This window comes from Drosophila arizonae, chromosome X (assembly GCF_054131065.1).
Source record: "Drosophila arizonae isolate 15081-1271.41 chromosome X, UAZ_ARI_1.0, whole genome shotgun sequence".
NCBI classification, from domain to species: domain Eukaryota; kingdom Metazoa; phylum Arthropoda; class Insecta; order Diptera; family Drosophilidae; genus Drosophila; species Drosophila arizonae.
The window spans coordinates 23,354,746-23,376,793 of record NC_142927.1 but is presented as its reverse complement, the minus strand read 5'-3'; the positions used below and the strand labels follow the sequence as shown (position 1 = coordinate 23,376,793).

Below are 22,048 nucleotides of genomic sequence, written 5' to 3'. Positions count from 1 at the left end.
TTGTACGTTGTGTGAATGTGCCGTTATGCAGCTAATCATTTGTCATTTTACTCAAATTTTACAGTTATTATGAAAAAATAATGCGACGTTGCGGTGCGTTTTCAACGGAAGTGCCGACGTGTCCAGCAGGATGATTAGTGCTTATCTCTCTCTCTCTATGTATAGTATACATATACTATATATATAGTCACTCTGTGTGTGTGTGCGTGTGTGTGTGCACAATGGCATTTTTATTGATAAAAATTATGCACGCTTAAGGACAAAGGGATCTGGCAGCATGTTAGCCGACTTGACTCAGCATAAAATCAGCGAACGACGCTAAAACAAAGGGCAAGAGAAATAGCAGAAAGTGTCACTAGTCTTCATCTTCGTCTTGGTCAGACTCAGACGGTCTACGTTTACGTCTTCGTCATAATGGCTCAATCAGGCAGGACGTTTTGGCCAACGGTTAACGGTAACGCTGCTGTTGCCATTGTTGACCGACAGCCGCCTGCAAGTTTTTGGCCCAAAAGGATTTTCGCCCGGTCAACGCTCAAAATGTCATCGTGGGACCGTCGGCTGATATTAAACGAATGCTGGACGTGTGTTTGCTTAACTGTTGTTGCCGTCTACATGGTTAACGGTTAACCATTCACTATTGCTTTGATGGGCGCCGACACAAAAGGCCCTGAGAATCGACTGACCGCAGGAGACTCGGAGAAAAGAGTTGCAACAGCCAACGCAGAGCTTCCCACAGACGTTTCACTCATCCTAACTCATATGACATTTACATTTACAATACGTTCACATACATACACACAATGGACATATACCGATCCATATGTATATATATTTAGCATGTATGTAAATATGTATTTATTTACACTTATTTATTTTTATATTTATGTAACAAAAATGAATATGGTCATTTGAGCAAGATCGCCGTCTTGGTGCCTTTTCTGTTGCGTAACGTGATGATTAAGTTACTTACGTTTTGTTATTATGAATGCAAATATTTTAGCACTTAAGGTTAAAAGGAGCACACATTTATGTTAGTAGCTGAAACTGCATATTTCAATTCATATATGCAAAAAATTACAACTACAAAAATATGTAATAAAATGCCTTGCATTTGAGCAGCCATTTACAAGGGCCGTCATATTGACAGTTAATATCCAATGCGCAACTGTTGCGTAACTAGTGGATCAAACGTATTGTGCGCTGCATTCAAACGCATACGGAACAGGAAACGTAAGTGGAACGCTTTTCACATTTAAAGTTACGTAACTGTTTCATGAAATGCGTTATGCAGAGTTACGCAAATCGAATAGCGTAAACAGTTTCAAATTATACGTAACTGTTTCAGGAAATTACGTTACGCAAATGCAATAACGTAAGTTCTTCGATTGTAGCTCTACTGAAGCAGTGCACACAGACACAATAACTTCATTGACTATTCTGTGCTTGTGTGTAATATTACTCTTTATAACTATTAAAAATATAATAGCAACATAATAACTTAGCATAGCATATATGACAATAATAATTTAAGAATTATTTTAACAATAATTTACGAATCGGTTGCACAACTTAAATATGAATGTACATACATATGTATACATATATCCATGCATATGTGTATGTGCATAATGACGTTCATAATTACATACATATGTACATATATTATGGCGGCCATTTTTATGAAGTTGCCACACAGTTTGTTGATATTTGAATAGGCTTGATCATAAAATTGTGTTGCCAGTGCGGCAAAGAAAACGACGTAAGAGCAATAAGCACATATTTTGAATTATTGCAAATTAAATTAATAATTATATTTGATATTTATTATTATATTTGGTATTTATTTTATGTTCCAGCTTGATGATCATCAGAGAGCTAAGGATTTAAACCGAACACTCAACCAAAACCAAAACGTGCAGCTGTAAATTGTATTAAAAACGTAATTGAGAACTTTGCCCAAAGGCTATTTAAATTTGTCATGTTCCCTCAAAGGATACTCGGTACTGTGAAAATGTGGCGTGGCCGGCTGACGCCCATTTCGGTTAACGATTATTTGGCATAAAATTGGGCACACAAATTCCGTTAAAAAGCAGAGGAACACAGAGCCAGAGAGAGAGAAAGAGAGAAAGAGAGAGTTTCTCAAAAACGGATTTATCTGCGTAAAGCGTAAAAATGCCGTTAAAACTTATTTGGAATGTGCAACAAAAATGCCAGACCCGCCCATTGCCCTTTGGCCTGTTGACTTAAGATTACGACAAGACAAGATGAGTATGTGTATAGACATGTGTGTGTGTGTGTGTGTGTGTTGGGCTACTTACACTAAGCCGGCTGAGCTGCATAATTTTCCATAAAAAAATAATAGTACAGAGGACATGGAACAATCCATTGAAAGATTTCCTCATTTGTTTTGGCTATCTTTATTTATACAGACTATATATGTATATATATAGAAAGAGGGAGAGAGAGTAGAATTACATGGTTAGTTTATTGGCCCTTCTTGATGACATGCGCCAGGTCGTAGACACCGCGCACCGCCTTCAGCTTGACGCCGGGCACATCCTGCAGCCGACCGACGCGACACAGGACAATATTGTGCTCCTGCAGATTGTGTCCAATGCCCGGTATATAGGCGACCATCTCCTTGCCGGTGGACAGACGCACCAGCACGCATTTACGATTGGCCGAATTCGGTTTCTTTGGCTTCTTGATGAGCGTCTTGAGGACCACGCCCTTGGCAAAGGGTTTCCCATCCAGCGGCTGACGCGGCGGACGCTTCTTAATGTGAGGTCCTGTGCGATGCATCTGGTTCAACGAGGCCATCCCGCGCAATGCAGCCGTCAAATAGTTGCTCTGCAGTGCTGCAAAACGATTGAGAAGACAAACAAACTGATTATAGTTCACGCAAGCACAACTGTACTAATTAAGATATGGCCATATAGATAGATATGTATGTGCATGCATAGTAGCCGCAGCATGTGCGGGAGGGCGAACGAGCGAGCGGCTTAGAGCATTTGACACAAACGAAAGAATAGACAGAAGAACAGAACAGACAAAAAAGGGTCAGACGAACCGTTGGACAGTTGGCCAGTTGGTTAACAATGCCCATTGGCCTTTTGTTGTGGCTAATCTCTGTGAAAATCGCAAAATAATTGTTATGCTACACACACACATACATACATACATGTATATATGCATGCATGCATGCATGCATTTGTGCAAGGATTCATTCTGCTGCCAATAATAATTGCAGCCAAATGACGCGGCCTTTGGGTCAGCTATCAAGCCTTTTATGATTGAAAGCGTGTGACAGATCGCCAGATCGTCAAACGGGGGTTGCACCAGTGACCAAGAGCAAGAGCAAGAGCTAGATCGCATGTAGCCACAGCTTACTGTACTGTACTCTGTGGCCACTCGCTGTGCTCTGCATTCACAAAACAAATCGAAAAGCGGCTACAATTTTTAGATAAATGCCACACACACACACACTCACACAGGTACACACCCACAGGTAATAATTACCATAACGCTGGACAACAGCATACAATGGGCGCATGTGTCGCGATCCTCGGCGCACCTGTCTTTGTCCTTTTTATCTTATTGTGTGCATGTCATGCAAATTCCTATTGTTAGCCACTGCCATGTCCATGTCGATGCCCTTTGACAACATGTTATGCGCATTTGTGTGTGAATTTTAATTAAAAACCAAAAATACAAAAAAGGGAATGTATAAACAAAAGCTAGAGATATCCTGAAACCCAACACGGCTTTCCATTTCAGTCAGCTAGTCCAATTGTGACTATCAAATGTATAAATATATATGTGGGCCCTTGATCCTATACGATATATACATGTAACTATATTTAAATCCAGATATACCTATATATCATATATATATAGTACATATAACTGTTGGACTGAAACAAACAGACCCCTTATAGAACATTATATTAACCTAATACTTGTTTGTATCACTAATTTAATACATTTAAAATTTCTTTCAATCTTAATCATTGTCAATCAATTTAGACTAAAAAACAGATCTCTACGTTAAATAAATATCATAAATATGTAACGAAATTGCTGTACCTTGATCTAGTAAGTCTACTTCATAAATCAGGGCATTTCATCTATCGAAACTAACATCAAATATATATTTACTTATGGTTTATAGTCAGAAAAATGTAGTGACAAGGCTATGAAAACATTTGCCTATGGCTGCATTATTAAAAACCGAGGACACATGTGAAAAGGCCTATAAAAATATTCACAGGCAGGACGAGAACGGGGAAGGCTCGCGGACAGAGCGAGTCACAAGCAAGCCGGCCACGCGCCCTTGCAAAAGAGTTGAGATCGTGGGCAAACAATCTATACAAATCATTTTACACACACGCACACAATGGAAAGCAGGATCGTTGGATAAATAGAGAAAATGCGCACAGTCACTTGACAGGAAAGAGGAGCCGTTGATTGGCGACTGCAGGCCTAGTCAAATAAAAGGGAGCGTGGACGTGGCGGTGTGTATGTGCTTAGACAACTGCAATATGGACAAATACCGGAACATATATAAGTTTCGATTAAGCTTACGGGCCGAACTTACCCTGGGTCGTCAACTGTTTCGTAACGTTGAATGTTTGGCGCAGGAAATTCATGTTGATTGAGTTCGATGCTAGGCGGTATGCTTAGCTATACGCTTTACCAGCGTTAAAAACAACAATTTAGCGGCTGCTTGTGTTAATATTCACACAAAAAGAAAAGAAAAACAATGATAATCAAACTAAGCAGGAAAATGTAAATTGGAACTAGAAAATGCGGCCTGGTGAACAGCTGTTTGCACAAGCAGCGTTGCCACCTAACAAAATGCAGAAGATGGCACGATAAACACCTATACCGATAGCATAAATTATCGAAATATTCGGTTTTTTTTTTTTTTTTTTCTTTTTTTACTAACTATAAAATTACTGCACATATTTCACAGGTTAGTTTTGGTTAAATCTATAGTGGAAGGGGTTGTTGTCAGTAGACCAGAACTCGGGTTGCGTGTTGACATAATGCGGGGCGGGACGATATCTCCGTGCAACTTGGAGCGCTTTGGCAGAGTGGCAGCGCGTAAGTAGGGATTATCTATGTTCGGATTTTCTAAAATGGCTTTATTTGTGGTCGAATTGGGTTTGATCTCCAGCTCGAGCTTCTCCTCCTTAGACTTATCGCCATCCAGCTCCTCATTTTCGCTGTCACCGTCCTCGCCATCCTCTGGAAGGATTAAGTAAGGATAAGTAAAATGTCAATATAAATTTAGATATCTTGTCGACAAACCTTTGGTAGGAGCATCTTCTGTCCGATTAGCAACCAAGTAGTGATACTCCAGTTCCTCAAAGTCAAATATTTGATCCATGGGATTCAGGGCAGCTGCATATGCCGGAAAAGTGGGCTTACAGGCTATTACTGCAAAATTCAAATAAACGTACATTAAATTAAACAAATTAAGGATTTAGTAGACTTGCTCCACTTACGAGGAAACATATTATCTTCGGTGGGAAAGAGATTGTTTGTTTCCATTGTCTTGCAGAGGAACTTGGTCAGAGCCTTCTCAACGTCTCGCTTCTGACTGGCAGCCTTTTCACGTATAGCCTCATATTCCGTAACCGGCTGTTTGTGCGTCGGTGTTCGTATGTAGGCATGAGGATCGGGCATAGGTGGCAAATAGCTGGGCACATAGTGAGGATGGGGTGCTTTGTTGCCTGCTTGGAGCAGACTTAACTGGCGTTGCTGAGTTTGCTGTGGCGGCAAAGGAATGGGCGTATGGTTGACACGGCGTGCATACGATTCCAAGCTGCTTATATTGATGCCCATGTTAATTAGAGCCAAGCTGACATCGCCCACAGTGGGCATGGTACGTCCACCTAGCTCACAGTAGCTGTGTGCCGAATTGCCAATTTCAAAAAGAACTAAAAAACGAGATATTTACATACAGAAAATTACAAACTTAAAATTAACTTACGCGCCTGCAGCATTTGGGTCAATGTTTCAAGGCATTGATTGCTGGATACGCTGGCGCCTTTGTCCAACAGCAGCTGGGACACCGCCTTGTTCAGCAAACGGCGGTATGGATTAATGTTAGGTGTTGCAATAGCTTCCATGGCTTTATCCATTATAATGCACTCTCTTTCCTTGTGAAAATGCAACTTGATAGCACCAGATTCAAGTGAAATGGCTGATGTCTTATCGATATAACGATACTTAGTATCGATGCAGTCAAAACAAACGAGTACATTGTTGCAGTAAATTTACTTCTGAAATGCATAGCATTGATAAGGCAGTAACATAGAAAAGAGTGAATAAACAAACTAAAAATTAAAAATGAAATAGTAATTTGAAATTTAAACTTAAAAACAAGTCATACTGTTCCTCTGCAATTTTAGCATATTCCCCATACGCGCATTTGAGCTAGTTCGCTCATTGATTTTATAAGTTCTAAACGAACCAGCATGGCAAAGGCTAAGAATAGAATGCGGTCACACTGAGCTTAGTTGATTTTAATTATCCACAGCTGACGGAGTGTGCGGGCGTCGGGAGCTAAACAATATCTGTGTATTTTTTTTTCGTTTGTATTATGTCAACTTACAAAAGTGCAATTGTGTATTAAAAATAGCAACTAGGTTATAATAAAGAAAATAATTAAATGCCATTCGTACGCCTGAGCCGCACAGTGCAAAAGGTACGTAACAAATGCGCTAGCAAATACATATTTATTTATTAATTGAAGTTGGCGCAGCGCCGTTGCCGCTGCCGCTGCCACTGCCACTGTTGTGGTTGTTGTTCCACGCGCAGCAAGCTTCTATGCATTTACTTAAACTTCATTTCCCATCTTGTAAGAATGAACAGCAGCAGTGAATGCTAATTATGTGGAGCTATGTATGTACATATATATGCATGTATGTGTGATGCTGCCGCCAACGATGCCGAATGCTACTGCGACGCTGCCTCTGCTGATGCTGTTGCTGCTGCCTTTTATTTTCAATTGGGCTCCCTACAATTTGACGCATAAAAATTTGTGTGTGATTTGTGTGTTGCAGAACGGCCGGCACTAAAAACTCTCAACTCAATCAAATCGTTTCTATTTTCGTGTTATTCCAATTGCGAAACAAGACCCAACATTTTTTCTTTTCACTCAAAACCCGTAATTTTGAGTGCGTGTGTGTATGGCGCAGTGGGTGCGAGCGGGTGAACGGATAATCGTATATGTATGCTTGTTTATATATACATATGTACATATGTATATACATTCATATGTGCACGCGGGCAAGAGTTAGTTAACGGCTGCTGCTTTTGCTCTTTGTCTGCGTCTATTTATTCGCTTGTATTACACTCTGCTTCTAGCCCTTGTCACGTACTGCAGTTTATTCTTCAATGTTTTTGCACTTCAGCCGACACTGATATTTGGCGGCGTCTTTTTTGTGCCGTTCATCTGTAACGTTTTAAAGGTTGTTGCTTGCGTGTTTTGTTTTTGCTTTGTCTCTCGCAATTTCATTGCGATGACTCAAAGTTCCTAAAGCCGATCTATGAATGAGACAGTATGCGCGTGTGTATATATATATGTGTGTGTGCGTAACTCCTCTAAGTTATCTGCGATTTTATTATCACCTTGACTCTTAAATCTTATCAACAAATGCAATAAAAACCTACGATCGAGCGCTAGACAGCAGCCACAATGCATTGTTTGTTCTTCTTAATTCGGCTTTTGTCTTTGTTTTTCTGTTTTACGTGTTTGGCTGGTGAGTCAAAGCTCTCGTTGGCTATTGCATCAAATTTCCTACCATGGCTGTGATTCCCGTTAAGTCCTTCGATATTTGATATTTATTATATACTGCTACTATGTATGTGCGGCAAAGCAACATTACACATTAGTACATATTGATCAAATATAAATACTTATCTATGCATTTAGCTTGTTTTTCCTGTTCGGTCATTATCAATGCGATAAAATACATACGTTTTATATGCTTTCCGAATCACGATTTTCGCTATTTATAGCATGTACCATAAAAAAGACCATAAATTAACATGTCTATAAGGCGAGGACAGTATATAGAAAGGGCTCTCCAGTCAATTGTCTTAGGGAAATTTTAATTGTGATTTATAACTATATTTTGATTTTTTTATTTTAAGAACTGCAAAACCGCAAACCCCCAAAGAATTTGAACATAAACAAAATTAATAATTGTTTACAATTGTTTACAAACACAGACGTCTGAATGTTTATTGGCAACAGGGAATACAATTGCAATTGATTCGCATATGAAATAAATTATGTTTATTTTGTACTTGATCCGATATGCGAGCTCTTCTACTTTGCTTATTTAAGCGAATCGCTAATAAATATTGAATTGATAACGACAACAAGGGGAAATCTGAAACAGCACATTGACAGTGAAATACTCTTTTTATAACAGGAGATAATGTTATTGTTATATTGTATGTGAAAAGCAGTCGAAGGAGCCCCATGAAGACCCTATATATCCCTGTTCAGATGGACGAGTTGTTTCAGTCATGTCGGACTGTCCGACCAAGATCTCGTAAACGACAAAAGCTAGAGACTGGAAATTGTATATGAATAGTCAGTCATGTTTACCATACGCAGCACAAGTTTATCTTTTGGTTTTCAATAGTTTATCCCATTGCCATAAGATCGATGTTAATCGATCGATATTAATCGAAAAAAGCATACAATGCTTGGTATATTAGGGTTTAGGATATCTATTAGCCAAGCCTTCCAGATTCGAGCAATATTGTTGTTTAAAGATGTTAGTGTTTGACCTTTTGGGTCCAATAAACTTGATAACAATTCTTGTTTAAATTTGTTGCTTCTTTTCCTCTTTTATTTGAAGTACGTGCTCTGCGATGATTTCACACAATCTCTGTAAAAAGTTTAATGATATATCAATAATTGAAATAAAGAATAGAATTTCAATATTACATTCAGATATTATATTTATTTTATTTCAATATTATATTTACGACGAGTATCTGCTTGTCAATCCACAATTCGGTAATTTTCAGTGCTGACAAATCGGAAGCATTGGGAACAGCTCGATAAGAAAATCGAGGTGAGCACTCAGCGTGGGTTAGGGTATTTAAAAGTGTACACTTAAGGCCGATAAAACATTTGTTTACTGTTTTCGTTCTGCTGACCGAATTGCGCCCATGTGTGCGCCCTTCTCTGAGTGTGTGTGTGTGTGCGTAAAAGAGAAATTTTAGCGTAAGCACAAAGAAAAGTTATTTGTTTTTTAAATTTTTATTTGAGTATGCGAAAAAAGAGAGCCAGTCGCAAGGTGGAAGCCGCAAAAGGCAACGCTTGTTGCTGTCCGATTCGATTATCGTATGAATCAGAGTTGGGGAAATGCCCGTAAATAAGTAACTGCAAATGCTTTTGTAAAAATATGTGAGAGAAGTTGGCCACGGCTACAGGCCGTATGAGTAATTTGACAGCAGCACAAATACGTATTAAAATCTATCAATTTATATATTGTATATACATATATATATATAGTGTGTGCGTGTGTGTGAGTGTGTATAAACGTAGCTATTTTTGTGTCTATTCACAGAGCTCAGAGCGAACCAGCAGCAGCAGCAGCAGCAGCCTCTGGGGCCAGGATTGATTTAGGAATTTGAGCAACGACAGCCGCCTGGACATGAACAAGGCCGGCAAGCAATTCCAGAGCGCTGGCCCAGCTTTGGCTATTGGTCACGCCTCCAACGGACTGCTGGCGCCGACTGCTGGAGCCACGGTCACAGCGAACGGCTCGGCCACCAGCCCCAAAAATGTGTTCAACTCCATAATGAGCTTCCTGCCGGACAATCGGCCAATCACCTCGCTGCACATTGTCGAGGACTTTGAGCGGTAAGTGAAGCATTCAAAGCAATAAATAAGTATTACGAAATGTTGTGTTAGCACTTGCGTATATTTAATCGAACAAATTGGGTCAGCTACAGAACAATATAGATACAAAAGCGAAAATTCAAAATATAAATACGGGCATAACCGACTGCATAATGCTCGCTCGTTAATGGACAATATAGTGTATATACAGTAGAAACCGCTTATAACGTCCGTACGGTTATTGCGACGAAAGTTCTGGTCCCTAGACAAATTTATATCAGCAAACTTATATGGGTTTAGCGTCTTCCGGATATAACGACGGTCCCTTGAATGTCGCTGTAACCGGATTCCACTGTATTTTTTCTATGTTCTATGAGTTCAATAGTGATCATGTAGAGATCTGTAACTATTGTATGTATTGTATTGTTATACACTGTTATACAACCGCAATTCAATAGACGACGTCAACAATGCCCCAGCCCTCCCATTTTGTGAGTTTCAGCTATAGATCTGTGGAATATACACTATATGTCGACTTTTATGTAGGTCATATGAAACTCGACTGCTCTTCCGGTCAAAGTCAAATTCTATGTACAATTACGTGTTTTAATAGCTCAAACAGTAGTAACAATTCTGTGCATATGTCCAAAGTTGATGGACCATAGCCCAAATATAATATATAACAAGGTAAAATAGGTTGGGAAATGACATGAATTTTTATTATTCCATTATTCCATGTTTTATGATTTACTTTTATCGAATCAGAGATTTTAGACTACACAAAGAATACTCAAATATCACATATGAGTATATGTGATATATGGTATCATATGATACATCATCATCAGGCTAACCTTTAAGTTTTAAGTGTGAACTGAACTAGTTCTTTGAACTACTGCAGCATAGCTGTAAGAATGCACAATTTGAACTGTTGAACCCGTTGACTCGTTTTAACTCGCCCATTAAACGAGCAATTTGTAGCCTCAATTATAATCAATTTATGTCTTTCCTTTCTCTTAGTTGCCCCAAGAACTTTAATGCCATACATCGGACGTACGATCAGGATGCTGACGCAGATCTGTGGCGTGAAAACAATTTACTCTTTGGACGCCAAACGACGCGCTATCTGTGCCTATCCAAATCCGAGGGACTGCCCGAATACGTTGTCGAGACACTCAAGTAAGTGGAGTCCTGATCATTGAGACCACAAGTGTAAAGTTAACGCATTTGATTCCCACTTATAGAGTCATCGCCGAGAAGGTGCCGCCGCCGAAAGAGTTCTCGCTGCTCTCTCGCACCGCAGACAGCGATCAGAAGGCGTGGCGGAAGCGTCAAATCGCCTACAAATTGTCCAAACGCGGCACCGTCACGCAGGCGGTTACAGATATTATACTCTGCTCCAAGCTGAAAATCGCGCCCGATGGGTTTAAGCTAGCCGGCGATATCAACGGCGTCCTAATCTGTTATAAAACTGGTGCCATTCCCGTGCGCCTGCCCCCGCCTGTGCCAGGCAGCAGCTGCGAGGTGGAGCAGGCGCTGAATCGTCTCAATTTGCATGGCCAGCGCACAGCACGTGGCCCGGTGAGTGAACTGATATGGATATTGCTATTAATAGAGGGATAGCAGTACGACCTTGCCAGCTGTATAGTGAACTATCAGAGCTTTACAAGGACTGGACTTCTAGTTGCCCAGTTGCCTTTAGTTGAATATGGAACTGATTTGTGTATAACTCAACTCTGCAGAAGATGCGCTATGGACTCCCTAGGGATTAGGTGCAGAGATTCTAGGGAATGATCCTTGGTTCTTGCTATCTTAGATTTATTTTGTTCTTTAGCCATTCTAGCTCTAGCCCTAGTCGGCAACTCAACTTGATCCTCCTCTACTAAATCAAAATTTCCTAACAGACAGATCTAATATGTAATAGACTAAAGCTCTTCCTAGAAGTTGAGTTACATTTAGTCAACAGGCGTTATGCTAGTTTAGTACCTACTATTAGTTAGACTGTTTAATTAATTATGAAGAGCTTAAAGACTTCGAATGACTCTGTCAAAATGCCTTAAGTTAATTTAGCTGAAGGAAATTACATCTTTAGTAAAAGGCTGAATCTTCAGGATGAATATGTTAATTTTTTAAGCAATTATTAATGCTGCTAAGGCATTGCCATGTGATTACCCAAAGAATAGAAATAGCAAATGAGAGCAATATACCTGTATATATACCCAACTTAATCTCTATAATCAATCTGATTGAATCGTTTGTAATTTCAGCTGCCGCAGTTGCCAGCCTCGAACGAACATCATGACTATGAGGAGATACAGGCACACTATCAAATCAATTCGCCACAGAGACCAGCGCCACCACGTCCAGCGTCAATGGGCGGTGGCACAGGCGTTGGAGCAGGGGGAGGAGCAGCTGCTAATGAAAACACTGGGCGCTCTAACTACTTCGGCATTGGCACGCTGGGCACCTATACAGAGCTGGAGGGCGTGCCCTTTGCCATGCATGCGATGCTGCAGCGCAGCCAGCCCATGACTGAAGTAAGTCTTAAATATATTGCATATGTATTTGTGTATTAAATATATTCTTTATTCATCCATTTGATAGTTGCCCACACTGCCCGAAATCTCAACGCTGCTAAAAACGCTTGACTATGACTTTCAGCTGGAACGTCAAATCTTATGCACCATGAAATCCTCGGCATCCAAGAATCCATTCTTCAAGTAGTTCAAAAAGCACCAATAGCAAAAACAAAAATGCGTAAATCTAATTAAATCAAATGTTACAATTGGATAATACTAAAAACGAAATGTACTTAGACTTGTATGTGAACGAATAGCACGAATATATAGCACTCACATTTGTATAATCAGTTCGATTTCCATTCGGTTCAATTCGATACGATTCGATTGATATGATAATAATAATTATATTTGCTTAAAAAGACCTCAGACCCATATGTGTGTATAGATTCCTGTGCCTTTGATATGTATCTAATTTCATGTATGTGTATGTCTATAAATATACATCCCCATTGTTATATCTGAGTCAAACAAACATACATACAAACACATATATAAATATCTATATACATACAAATCATACTAATATAAATTAGACCCAGCATTGTGATCGTAAAACGAATGTTTGTCATTATTATTTTTAAATTGAATGCCCCAAATCAATTAATCATGAGATATATATATGTATACATATATCCAAACAATACCATGTACAACCCTCTGATAAAAATACAAATATAAATACACACATCCATATATAGGTATATATAATTATACATATGATATATATTATTTAATAGCTATAGTTAATGTTAAAGCTGATCAAGTCAAAGCGAATCAAATCAGAAAAAAAGTATTGCATACAAACATTATATAATTTGATTTACATATATACATATAATACAATACATAAGCACTGTAAAACCAGTTGGTATTTTAATAACTGTATGATGGTACATACTTAGTTTTTAGAGACGCGTAGACTGTACGAATATATTAAACGAAAACAAATCAGAGTTTCTTCCCTCAAACATCATATGAAAATCACCTATGCAGCTGTTTAAAATTAAATATTTATATCAAAATTTACAATATATAAACTATATATATATATATATAGAACAATGTATTGCATGTTATTTACTCAAGGCAAGGCAGCTGATATAGCCTCTCTCTTTGATGCTATCTCTGTTTCGTCTCTCTCTCTCTCTGTCTCTGTCTCTGTCTGCTCTTTGTCAAGCTGTTCACATGATGTAGATTGAATTGCAAGTGTATTTGTGTATATTTATAGCAAACATTTTATGCAGTTTATCTTTTCAGGTACTGCAGGCTGACATATTTCATTAAGATGCTTTTAACATTAACTGTTATACTGCCTGGACTCTGTTATACTTGTGGCTCATACATATACATTAACTAGATTCGCGCCATATGTTATACGTGGATAATTGTGGCAGTACGCTTGATTTTGGTTGAATTACCGCCTTTGCCAATGTGCAAAGTGTTATACAAAGCGTCCTAAATTAATTTCAAGCGTATTATACTACTTCTTTTGCGAAACCCATCTCGGTTAACCCAATTGCTTGTGAATATAATAATATGCAAGTGATTTGTAAACTTCGAAACTCCATTAAGAAAGACAAGGGAGATATAGAGTGAGAGAGAGAGAGAGACTCGAAGTTGAATCCACATAAAATTAAACTATATTAACTAAATAAAAATACAAAGAGATTTCTAAAAATAATATTTATCAGCATATATTTATATGTATATACTACGAATATTTACAGTATATAAAATCATTTGTGGAATATTTACAATAATTGTTATACGTTTAACATATTTGGGGTCACGTTAAGCTCAAATTGTCCGGTTAATTGGTTTGTCAGAATATATTATGAAATAGTAAATCCGGCTGGGAGAGCGTCTTCTTCAGATTGCGCACGCTGAGACGCTTTAATCCACGATCGGCCGTGCATCTGTGGTATAGAGTAGAAGCAGTGGGAGCGATGCGGAGCAGGGACAGGAGCAGGGATTGGGATTGGAATTGGTTTGGGTTGGTTTGGTTTGCGATTTCGGTTTAGTTAATTAGCAACGTTCGAGTGCGAAGCAACTTTAGGATCGAAAGCATCGGAGAGCCTTGAGCTCCGTGGGGTTTTGGGAACTGCGAGGGATACCAATACCAACAACACGAACACCAGCACCACATGTACAAAAGCTTTTTGGGAAGCGAGCTTTGGATTAGGCTTGGCTGCCGCTGGAGGCGCTCCACTTACTCGAATATGCGCGCATGGTACTCGATCATCAGGTTCACGCAATCGGCCAGAGTTTCCCCTTCGCGAAGCAGCTCCTGTATGTCATTCATGTGCACACCCTGTGGCACTGTGTGAAATATCGATGGTGTTATCGATATCGATAGCGTTTCGGCGCTTATTTGCTGCAGCGGGACCTTGGTCAATCTGGGTGAGAGGGAGAGAGAGAGATAAGGAGATAGAGTTGTTATAATTAATCAAAGATTTCTTTTTCACAAATCTCATGTAGGGAAGGGTAAGGAAATCCATATAGGGTATACCTAGGCACACCAGGGGTTTATCTAGGGATTTACTAGCTAATAACTCATAGCGGATATATTTTGTAATATATCAATAATTATTTTATTACTATGCATACCAACAGCTTATCTAGGGAATTGCTAGGTAGAAACTCATAGTTCATCACTTTTTGACCATAGCGAAAGTTATTTAATTAAAGTCGGGGTAATGGATCATGAGATATAATTTTTACAAAATTTTCAAATTTTCAAACCTATTCAAGTGAGCCGCACTGTATATTTGAGAAAGTTTCAGAGAGTCTTTGTACCATATACCATATCTGATTATTTTTTCAGTTGCCTAGGCCAATAAGCGTCAAGGAAGAACATATATGAGACAATTACTCCTTTTAATCTTTATAAGTTTGAAACTATGAAGGTCATTAGAAGGCAAAGTCCACATAGGCTATAACTAGGCTATCCACCTATATCCATCTAGCGCTATATTTAAGCAGTCTTTGCATCGAAGCTTAGGAAATGTTGGAAAATACCTTGGATGGAATAACCTATATGGTATATTATCCAAAAATATACTAAGAAATCGAATCGAAAGCTATTTTGTGAACTGAAAGATCTGGGACTTTGTAGAGCTGATCTAGGGCGTTTCTAGATCTGAACTCACCGATTGAAATGGCCAAAGAGATAGTCCAAGGTGTCGCGATTGATCTCCGGCAGCGAGCGCATCAGTCTCTTGAGTGTCTCCAGCTTCTGGTTCAGATCGGTGAGCACTGCAAGCGAAGGATAAAAGGGTTAGAGATAGAGAAAAAGATTAGGAGGCGGGGGAGGAGAACTCTTTGCTGCGACTTACGCCACTGATTGGGTGGGCCAATAAACGTTTTGGCCTCGTTGACACTGATCAGGGGGCTTTTGATCTCGCGCAGAAATAGCTTAAGTACGCCGGTGAGTGTGTGTATGTCGACGTTGGGCTGACGCAGTGCATCGTAGTCGTTGGCATCGATGTTGAAGCGCAGCGTTTGGATCTTATTGTAGTCGCCGCACTGCCGATAGATGCCCTCCACGGGCTGGGCGGAGCGTCGATACTTCTGCTCGATCAGGTCACAGCAGTCGATCACAATGCGCGGCACGGTGCGATGATGCTCGTGCTTGAGCACCAGCTCCAGTTCCGTGTCAAAGCAGGGCTCGTCGAAGAAGATGCGCTGTTCGCGCAGCGTCTCTACGCTGGGCCGGCTCTTCCACCAGTTGGCCAGGTTCATCCAGGCGACCAGCCGGGACGGACGGACAGGTGTGCCGCCCTGGCGTTTGCCAGGTGCTCCTGCTGCCGGTGCAGCTGCAGCAGCTGCTGCCTGTCGTTTCTCCTGCTGCTGCTGATGCTGCTGCAGCTCTGCCAGCTGGCGACTCATCTCGGCCAGCTTCTGCTCCAGTTCCTGGCTGTAGCTCGCCTGTGCCTGCAGATCCTGCTCCAGCGTGTGCATGCGCTGCTTTAAATTCTGCCAGCGCTTGCCGCACACCGAGCAGCACTCGCGGCTGCCGTTGCGCGGACTGCCCGCCGAGGAGTTGCTGGAGGAGCACACGTCCAGGCTGCCATTGGACACGAGCACCGCTGTCGTGCCCGCCGACGACTCGTCCAGCAGCAGCCGTGTCAGGTCTCGCGTGCTGCTGCTCTTCAGCAGCGTCAATTTGTTCGGCTTGGTGCGCAGCTCGCGGAGCAGGACGACGGCCTCCGGGCGCCCAGCGCCGACGGCGAGGCCCGCCTGATCCAGCGTACAGTTCGATCCGGCGCCCCCCTCCAGCCGCAGCAGCGCCGTCGATGTGGAGCTGTGCGCGCGCCCATAGTGCGCAGCCGCCGAGGGCGACGACGACGTGGAGGTCGAACGATCTCGAAAGCAGTTCATCAGTCGCTTGGGCTGGTGCCTCCGCTCGTGGGCCACGTAGCCAGCTGCGCCAATCATCAAGTGCGCCGAGTCCGGTGTTCCGGGCGTCACTGGCCTATTGCTTGCCCTTGCCTCCATTGCACTGCCTTATCCGAGCTGCAGTTCGACTTCGACTTCGACTTCGACTTCCACTTGCAATTCGAGTTCGACTCGTGAGCGGCGATGCTCCGATGCTCTCAGCTTGGCGGCTTATCGTAGCTGCGTCTGTTGTTGGTTCTGTGCGGACAACTGTGACAGTGACTGCCCCTCTCTCGCTCTCCCGCTCTCTCTCACTCCCACTCCCACTCTTCTCTGCCTCAGCTCATGCACTCCTTCCGCTGCTGCTTCGACTTTGCCTTTGCCGAGCGCGTCGATGACGTCAGTGATGCGAGCGACTTATCGTCGCGCCGTGGTGCGAACTATGCGAAAAAGAGAAATAAAGGCAGACATATATACATATATGTATAGACATATACAAAGTCCATATAAAGTGCTTCATTGTGCTGTCAGCTGCTTAAAGTAAAGACTGCCTAAATCGAAGGCTGGTTCAATGATATCCGCCTTAATGACGTTTTTATTACCACTTGACTAAAATATTGATATGCATTGCAAGCCATTTTTTAAAATTCTAAATACAGTAGAATCCGGCTATAACGACACTCAAGGGACCGTCGTTATACCCGAAAGGCGCTATAACCGTATAAGATTGTCGGGAACAGAATTTTCGTCGCTATAACCGTACAGACGCTATAAGCGGAGTCGTTATAGCCGGATTCCACTGTAATGCATATTCCATTTACATTTCAGATGCCTTTAAATAAAAGCTAAAACTTGCTAACAAACGGTTTTAGTTATGAAATCTATTGGCAATAGCAAATATATAACTCATATATGGAAATGGTAGTGCGACTCAGAACTAAATATAGCAGAAAGCTTAGTGGTAAACCCAATATCAACATCTAAATTAATAACCATATATGTTTACTTCAAATTACTCATTTAGTTTTTTGTTTAATCTCAAATTTAGTATTAAATTGCACTACTATTTGCATGCCTCTACTTCCACTAGTGGTTCACTCTAGCTAGACATCACTGTTCGTTGCCTTACCTCTGCTGTCTGCTCCTCCGCCAAGTGCCAATTTCCGTTAGCTCTCATCCAGCTCGCATAACTTGCCCCACTGTGCGCTCTGTTCTCTCTCCGCCTCTTACTCTTCCCCTGCTTCTTCCTCTGCTTCGACTTCTGCTTCTGCTTATTCGCTGTTGCTTGTGACCGCAAGCTCTGCCCGGTCCTTCGGTCGAATGCGCTGACCGTCCGTCGGCCCGTTAGTCCGTGCTGCTCTCCAGTTGGCGAAACTATGACGCAGTGGGATCAGGCAACATTTCCATTCACATGCAGCTCGGATTTCAGCGCGCTCTCCCACTCGAATCGAACTATTGAAATTCTTTTAGTGCTGTATGTCGCCTTATCAACGCAACGCTCGCTCGCCAGCGGCCCGATAAGATAAAAAAAAAAAAAATACACACAATATATAATAAAAACGCACCAAAACAAATGCTCAAATAAATCCAGCACACAGAGTTCTGCATGAGCAGAACTGCTACGGCGACTGTGAGAGCGACAGCAAGGGCGACGACGACGACGACGGCGACGGCGACAGCGACGGCGACGTTGATTGGGCGCCCGCAACAAATTGGCGATAAAGCGCTAAACAGTTGACTGCCTGCCGCCAGCTGGCGCCGTTCGCGATCGTCTCGCTATGGCATTGCACTATCCCTCCAGTCACCCTCGCCCCCTCTATCACAGTCCCTCTCTACCCCTCTTTTAAGCTCTTCGCAATCGTCTCTCTGTCTCGCTATGGCGTTGCACTATCCCTTCAGCCACCCTCGCCTACTCTTCGAACCTCCCACCCTCACATTCGCCCCCTCTCTCAATCTACTCGCCATCGTCTATGGCACTGTCCCTCCAGTCACCCCACCGCCCCATATCACCTTCCCATTCTGTTCCACTCTCACACTGTCTCAATCTCTTCGTGAGATTCTCTATGGCACTGCACTATCCCTTCAGCAAACCACGCTCCCTCTATCGCCCTCCCACTCATTCATTCGCTCTGTCTCTCACTCACTGTAGGCAGCGAGTAGCCCATATCCATTTGCACCCATATCAATGTTTACACTGGCAGCTGAGCAAAGCAACTGCCGCTCCACTGAGCAGCCACTCGGACTAGGCCAGAGTCGTCAGCTACTGCAATGGTTAAGGCATTGGGGTAACGGTAGGGCACTTCTATATATTCATTCAATTTGAAACATTTAATGAGGACCTAATAATAATATTAATATAACAATAATATTATTGCATAGCTAGATTTTATATACATATGCACAATATCTCGTCTAAAGCATTTTTGATAATATTTAACATTATTTCTATGCCTAACAGAGTATATTATATTCGGCTATCGGCATAAAATATATATGTATATTTATATCTCTTTTCATTTTTTGTGTTAGTGGAACGAATTGTCCCTGTCTTATCTGAGAATCTTTAAAAACTAATTTAATCAAATTGATAAGCTTTTTGGTTGCTCATTCATCTCTTTTTTCCTAACCCTATTCCAAATATATGTGATAATTCGTTCTCTTACGACATACTTATATGCAGACAGTCTCTTTTTTTGTGGAATTTAAACATTAATCTTCTTTACCATAAAAGAGGATTGAGGTTTCTCCGATTTTGACATTTTAGAGAGAAATGGATTTTTCTTTATATGTAGATAGTGAAATTATACTTCGATTACTCTATGTCTAATGGAAAAATAAGACATTTAGTTAAGCATAGAATAGAATATAGACATGGAATACAACTTAAGAGATTACGTTTCAATCAAGTCCGATGATCAGAGATTTGGTATACCAATTTGTTTGGAATATTCTGAGGCTTTGTTGCCTGGCTTCTACTTGGCTAGATTATTGTCTTTCGTTTAGTGTGATTTCGGGTAACTGTATATTCCGGCGCATTGGACAAAGCAATGTAGCTCGTGCTACGGGTGCTTGATTAAGGACTTATTACTAAAATGAGATTTTTCGCTGGGCCGCCGACATGAATGTGGAAAACCTTCGTTCACACCCTTCCCAGCTATAGCAGATGCTAGTCGCTGCGCCCATATTCTCGCTGGCCCATGCAACAGATGAAGGATAAGGCGATCGTAAAGCCGTTCACTCTGTTCAGCATCTTCCCGCAGCGAATCGGAAAATTCTGCTCATGGCAAGACATGAAGCTTGATCTATGTATAAACGGCACAGTTTTTGCTTGGCGTAGATCTGAGGAATGTAATAGACTTTTCCGCTGAAGCTGTGTAGGCTGCAGTTGCTCCTTCAGCTGAAGCTAAGGCTCGCTGCTCCAGATCGTCGACACCCTTATCTGTTGCTCAATTGGCGATATCATAATGACTCCATTTGGCTAAAACGAATTGTAAAAACAATCTTAAGATTAAGAGTCTGTAAAAAAATACGGCTTACCGGCTGTTCGCTGTCATTGCTGCTCCAACTACAGCAGCCTGGCAATCCACGATCCGCAATTTGCAGCTCTGCATCGCTCCAGTGAATCTGTCATTCCAGCGCGTTCAGATTTTTCCCAGCTTACTGGCCTGCTCCACTTGCTCATGTGTTCGCAAGTAAACCATAATGCTGCAGCGTTTATTTAGTAGCGACATTTTATAATTACAGAAAATCTGCGCTTCTTTTAAAATACGTATTCGCAATTTTTACGATTGAAATTCGATAACAGCCCAACACACAGACTTATCGATATATCGCTTAAAAGTATGCTACACACAGTCTTCATTTGTATCGTAATGATTTTGTGTTTTCAAACACTGCTCGACAAATAGCCGCGCCTATTTGCATTTCCATTTAAACTGAAATCTTCATAACTGCTACTTACGACACGCAGACAAAGTTAAATATTTGTATATATTTATATATGTATGTATGTATGCTTGTATAACTGTGCACACTGTCTAAATATTGCTATTGACTGTCAATCTGTAATGCATTTTCATTCAATCCAAAGCCCTTGGACTTCAAAATTGCCATATCATGCTAATTAAACATTTCGTTGTTGGTTTTATGTTTACTTTTACAGCATTCGCCTGAAAGTTATAGAAATTTAACTGTATAGCACAGCTGACGTCGACTTTATCTCTTTCACACGCGCTTTGGCGACTTTCGTGCGCAAGGGTCTTCGCTGTGGGTCAACTATGCACACAAACAAAATTAAGTCTGTACATGTGTGTGTGTGCGCGCATATGTTGGATGCGTCGTTGTTGGAGGCGTTGACAGCGACGCGACGCGACGTTTTCGGCGCTGACCGTTGCGGTCACCTGTTACTTTCACTGCGTCAAGCGCAGCTGCGAACACGTTTTCTGTGTTTGTCCATTGGCCAAACAATGCAAAGTTATGAAAATTACAAAAAACGCGGCGACAGGGCAGCCGAATTGTTTTTTCTGCTCTTCATTTAATTTTTTTTCTTGCCTTACCAATAATCGCATAAATTAGCGATTCTTTCGGCAATCGCCAGCGGAAGTCTTTTCACTTAGCTCTCACTTTCGTTATCGTTGCCTTTGCCATTGTTGTTGCTGTTGCTGTTGCTGTTGCTGTTGCTGCTGCTGTCAAATATTTAATAATTTGTGCTAAAATGTGAATTAAATGCCCCCATCGCATACATAATAACCTAGTGGCAACGACAACAACAAGCCAAAAGTGGCAGCAATCGCAAAAACAACAACAACAGCAGCAGCAAAGTTGACGCTGTGGAATGCAAACGGCATGCGAAAAGAAAACGAAATAGTGGACAAATTGACTGACTGACAAGCAGGCAGCGACATGTTTAAGCTAGCCTAACGACAGCAACAACAACAACGGCAAAGACAATAATCAAGAATTGCCTATCCTGGTATTTGGTCACACAAACGCACACATTGAACAGTCGTCGTGCTGTCGACGTCGACGTCCACATCGACGTTGAGAGCGCGCCCAAAAATGCAATTGAGAAAAAAAACCCACGCAATAACAAAAACCCAAAATAGAAGACAACTACAAAACTGATGAAAACAACAACGAAACGGCATGCCAATGCCAAGACAACACACACACACATACATACATACATCTACACTCATACAAACCCATACCA

The 22,048-nt window shown here is 41.3% G+C and overlaps 4 protein-coding genes across 4 annotated transcripts; 1 reads left to right on the top strand and 3 right to left on the bottom strand.

Annotated features, from left to right (window-relative positions):
* Positions 1 to 2,401: 2,401 nt before the first annotated feature.
* On the bottom strand, positions 2,402 to 4,842 carry tko (30S ribosomal protein S12 technical knockout). Its single transcript, XM_018016254.2, has 2 exons — positions 4,598 to 4,842; positions 2,402 to 2,858 (listed from the first exon to the last, which is right to left on the bottom strand). Exons 1-2 carry the CDS (start codon positions 4,647 to 4,649, stop codon positions 2,485 to 2,487), a joined length of 426 nt encoding a protein of 141 aa, XP_017871743.1. The 5' UTR covers positions 4,650 to 4,842; the 3' UTR covers positions 2,402 to 2,484.
* Positions 4,843 to 4,958: 116 nt separating this feature from the next.
* Positions 4,959 to 6,369, bottom strand: Taf8 (TBP-associated factor 8). The gene is made up of 4 exons (XM_018016249.2): positions 5,999 to 6,369; positions 5,511 to 5,945; positions 5,314 to 5,442; positions 4,959 to 5,250 (listed from the first exon to the last, which is right to left on the bottom strand). Exons 1-4 carry the CDS (start codon positions 6,147 to 6,149, stop codon positions 4,970 to 4,972), a joined length of 996 nt encoding a protein of 331 aa, XP_017871738.1. The 5' UTR covers positions 6,150 to 6,369; the 3' UTR covers positions 4,959 to 4,969.
* Positions 6,370 to 6,505: 136 nt separating this feature from the next.
* Mvb12 (multivesicular body subunit 12-like Mvb12) lies at positions 6,506 to 13,170 on the top strand. Its single transcript, XM_018016246.2, has 6 exons — positions 6,506 to 6,715; positions 9,603 to 9,898; positions 10,898 to 11,056; positions 11,122 to 11,458; positions 12,145 to 12,414; positions 12,482 to 13,170. The coding sequence occupies exons 2-6, from the start codon at positions 9,690 to 9,692 to the stop codon at positions 12,599 to 12,601; spliced, it is 1,095 nt and encodes a 364-aa protein (XP_017871735.1). The 5' UTR covers positions 6,506 to 6,715; positions 9,603 to 9,689; the 3' UTR covers positions 12,602 to 13,170.
* Positions 13,171 to 14,127: 957 nt separating this feature from the next.
* RhoGAP16F (Rho GTPase activating protein at 16F) lies at positions 14,128 to 21,303 on the bottom strand. Its single transcript, XM_018016244.2, has 6 exons — positions 20,374 to 21,303; positions 17,966 to 20,314; positions 15,795 to 17,276; positions 15,609 to 15,714; positions 14,673 to 14,855; positions 14,128 to 14,375 (listed from the first exon to the last, which is right to left on the bottom strand). The coding sequence occupies exons 3-6, from the start codon at positions 16,954 to 16,956 to the stop codon at positions 14,282 to 14,284; spliced, it is 1,545 nt and encodes a 514-aa protein (XP_017871733.1). The 5' UTR covers positions 16,957 to 17,276; positions 17,966 to 20,314; positions 20,374 to 21,303; the 3' UTR covers positions 14,128 to 14,281.
* Positions 21,304 to 22,048: the final 745 nt, after the last annotated feature.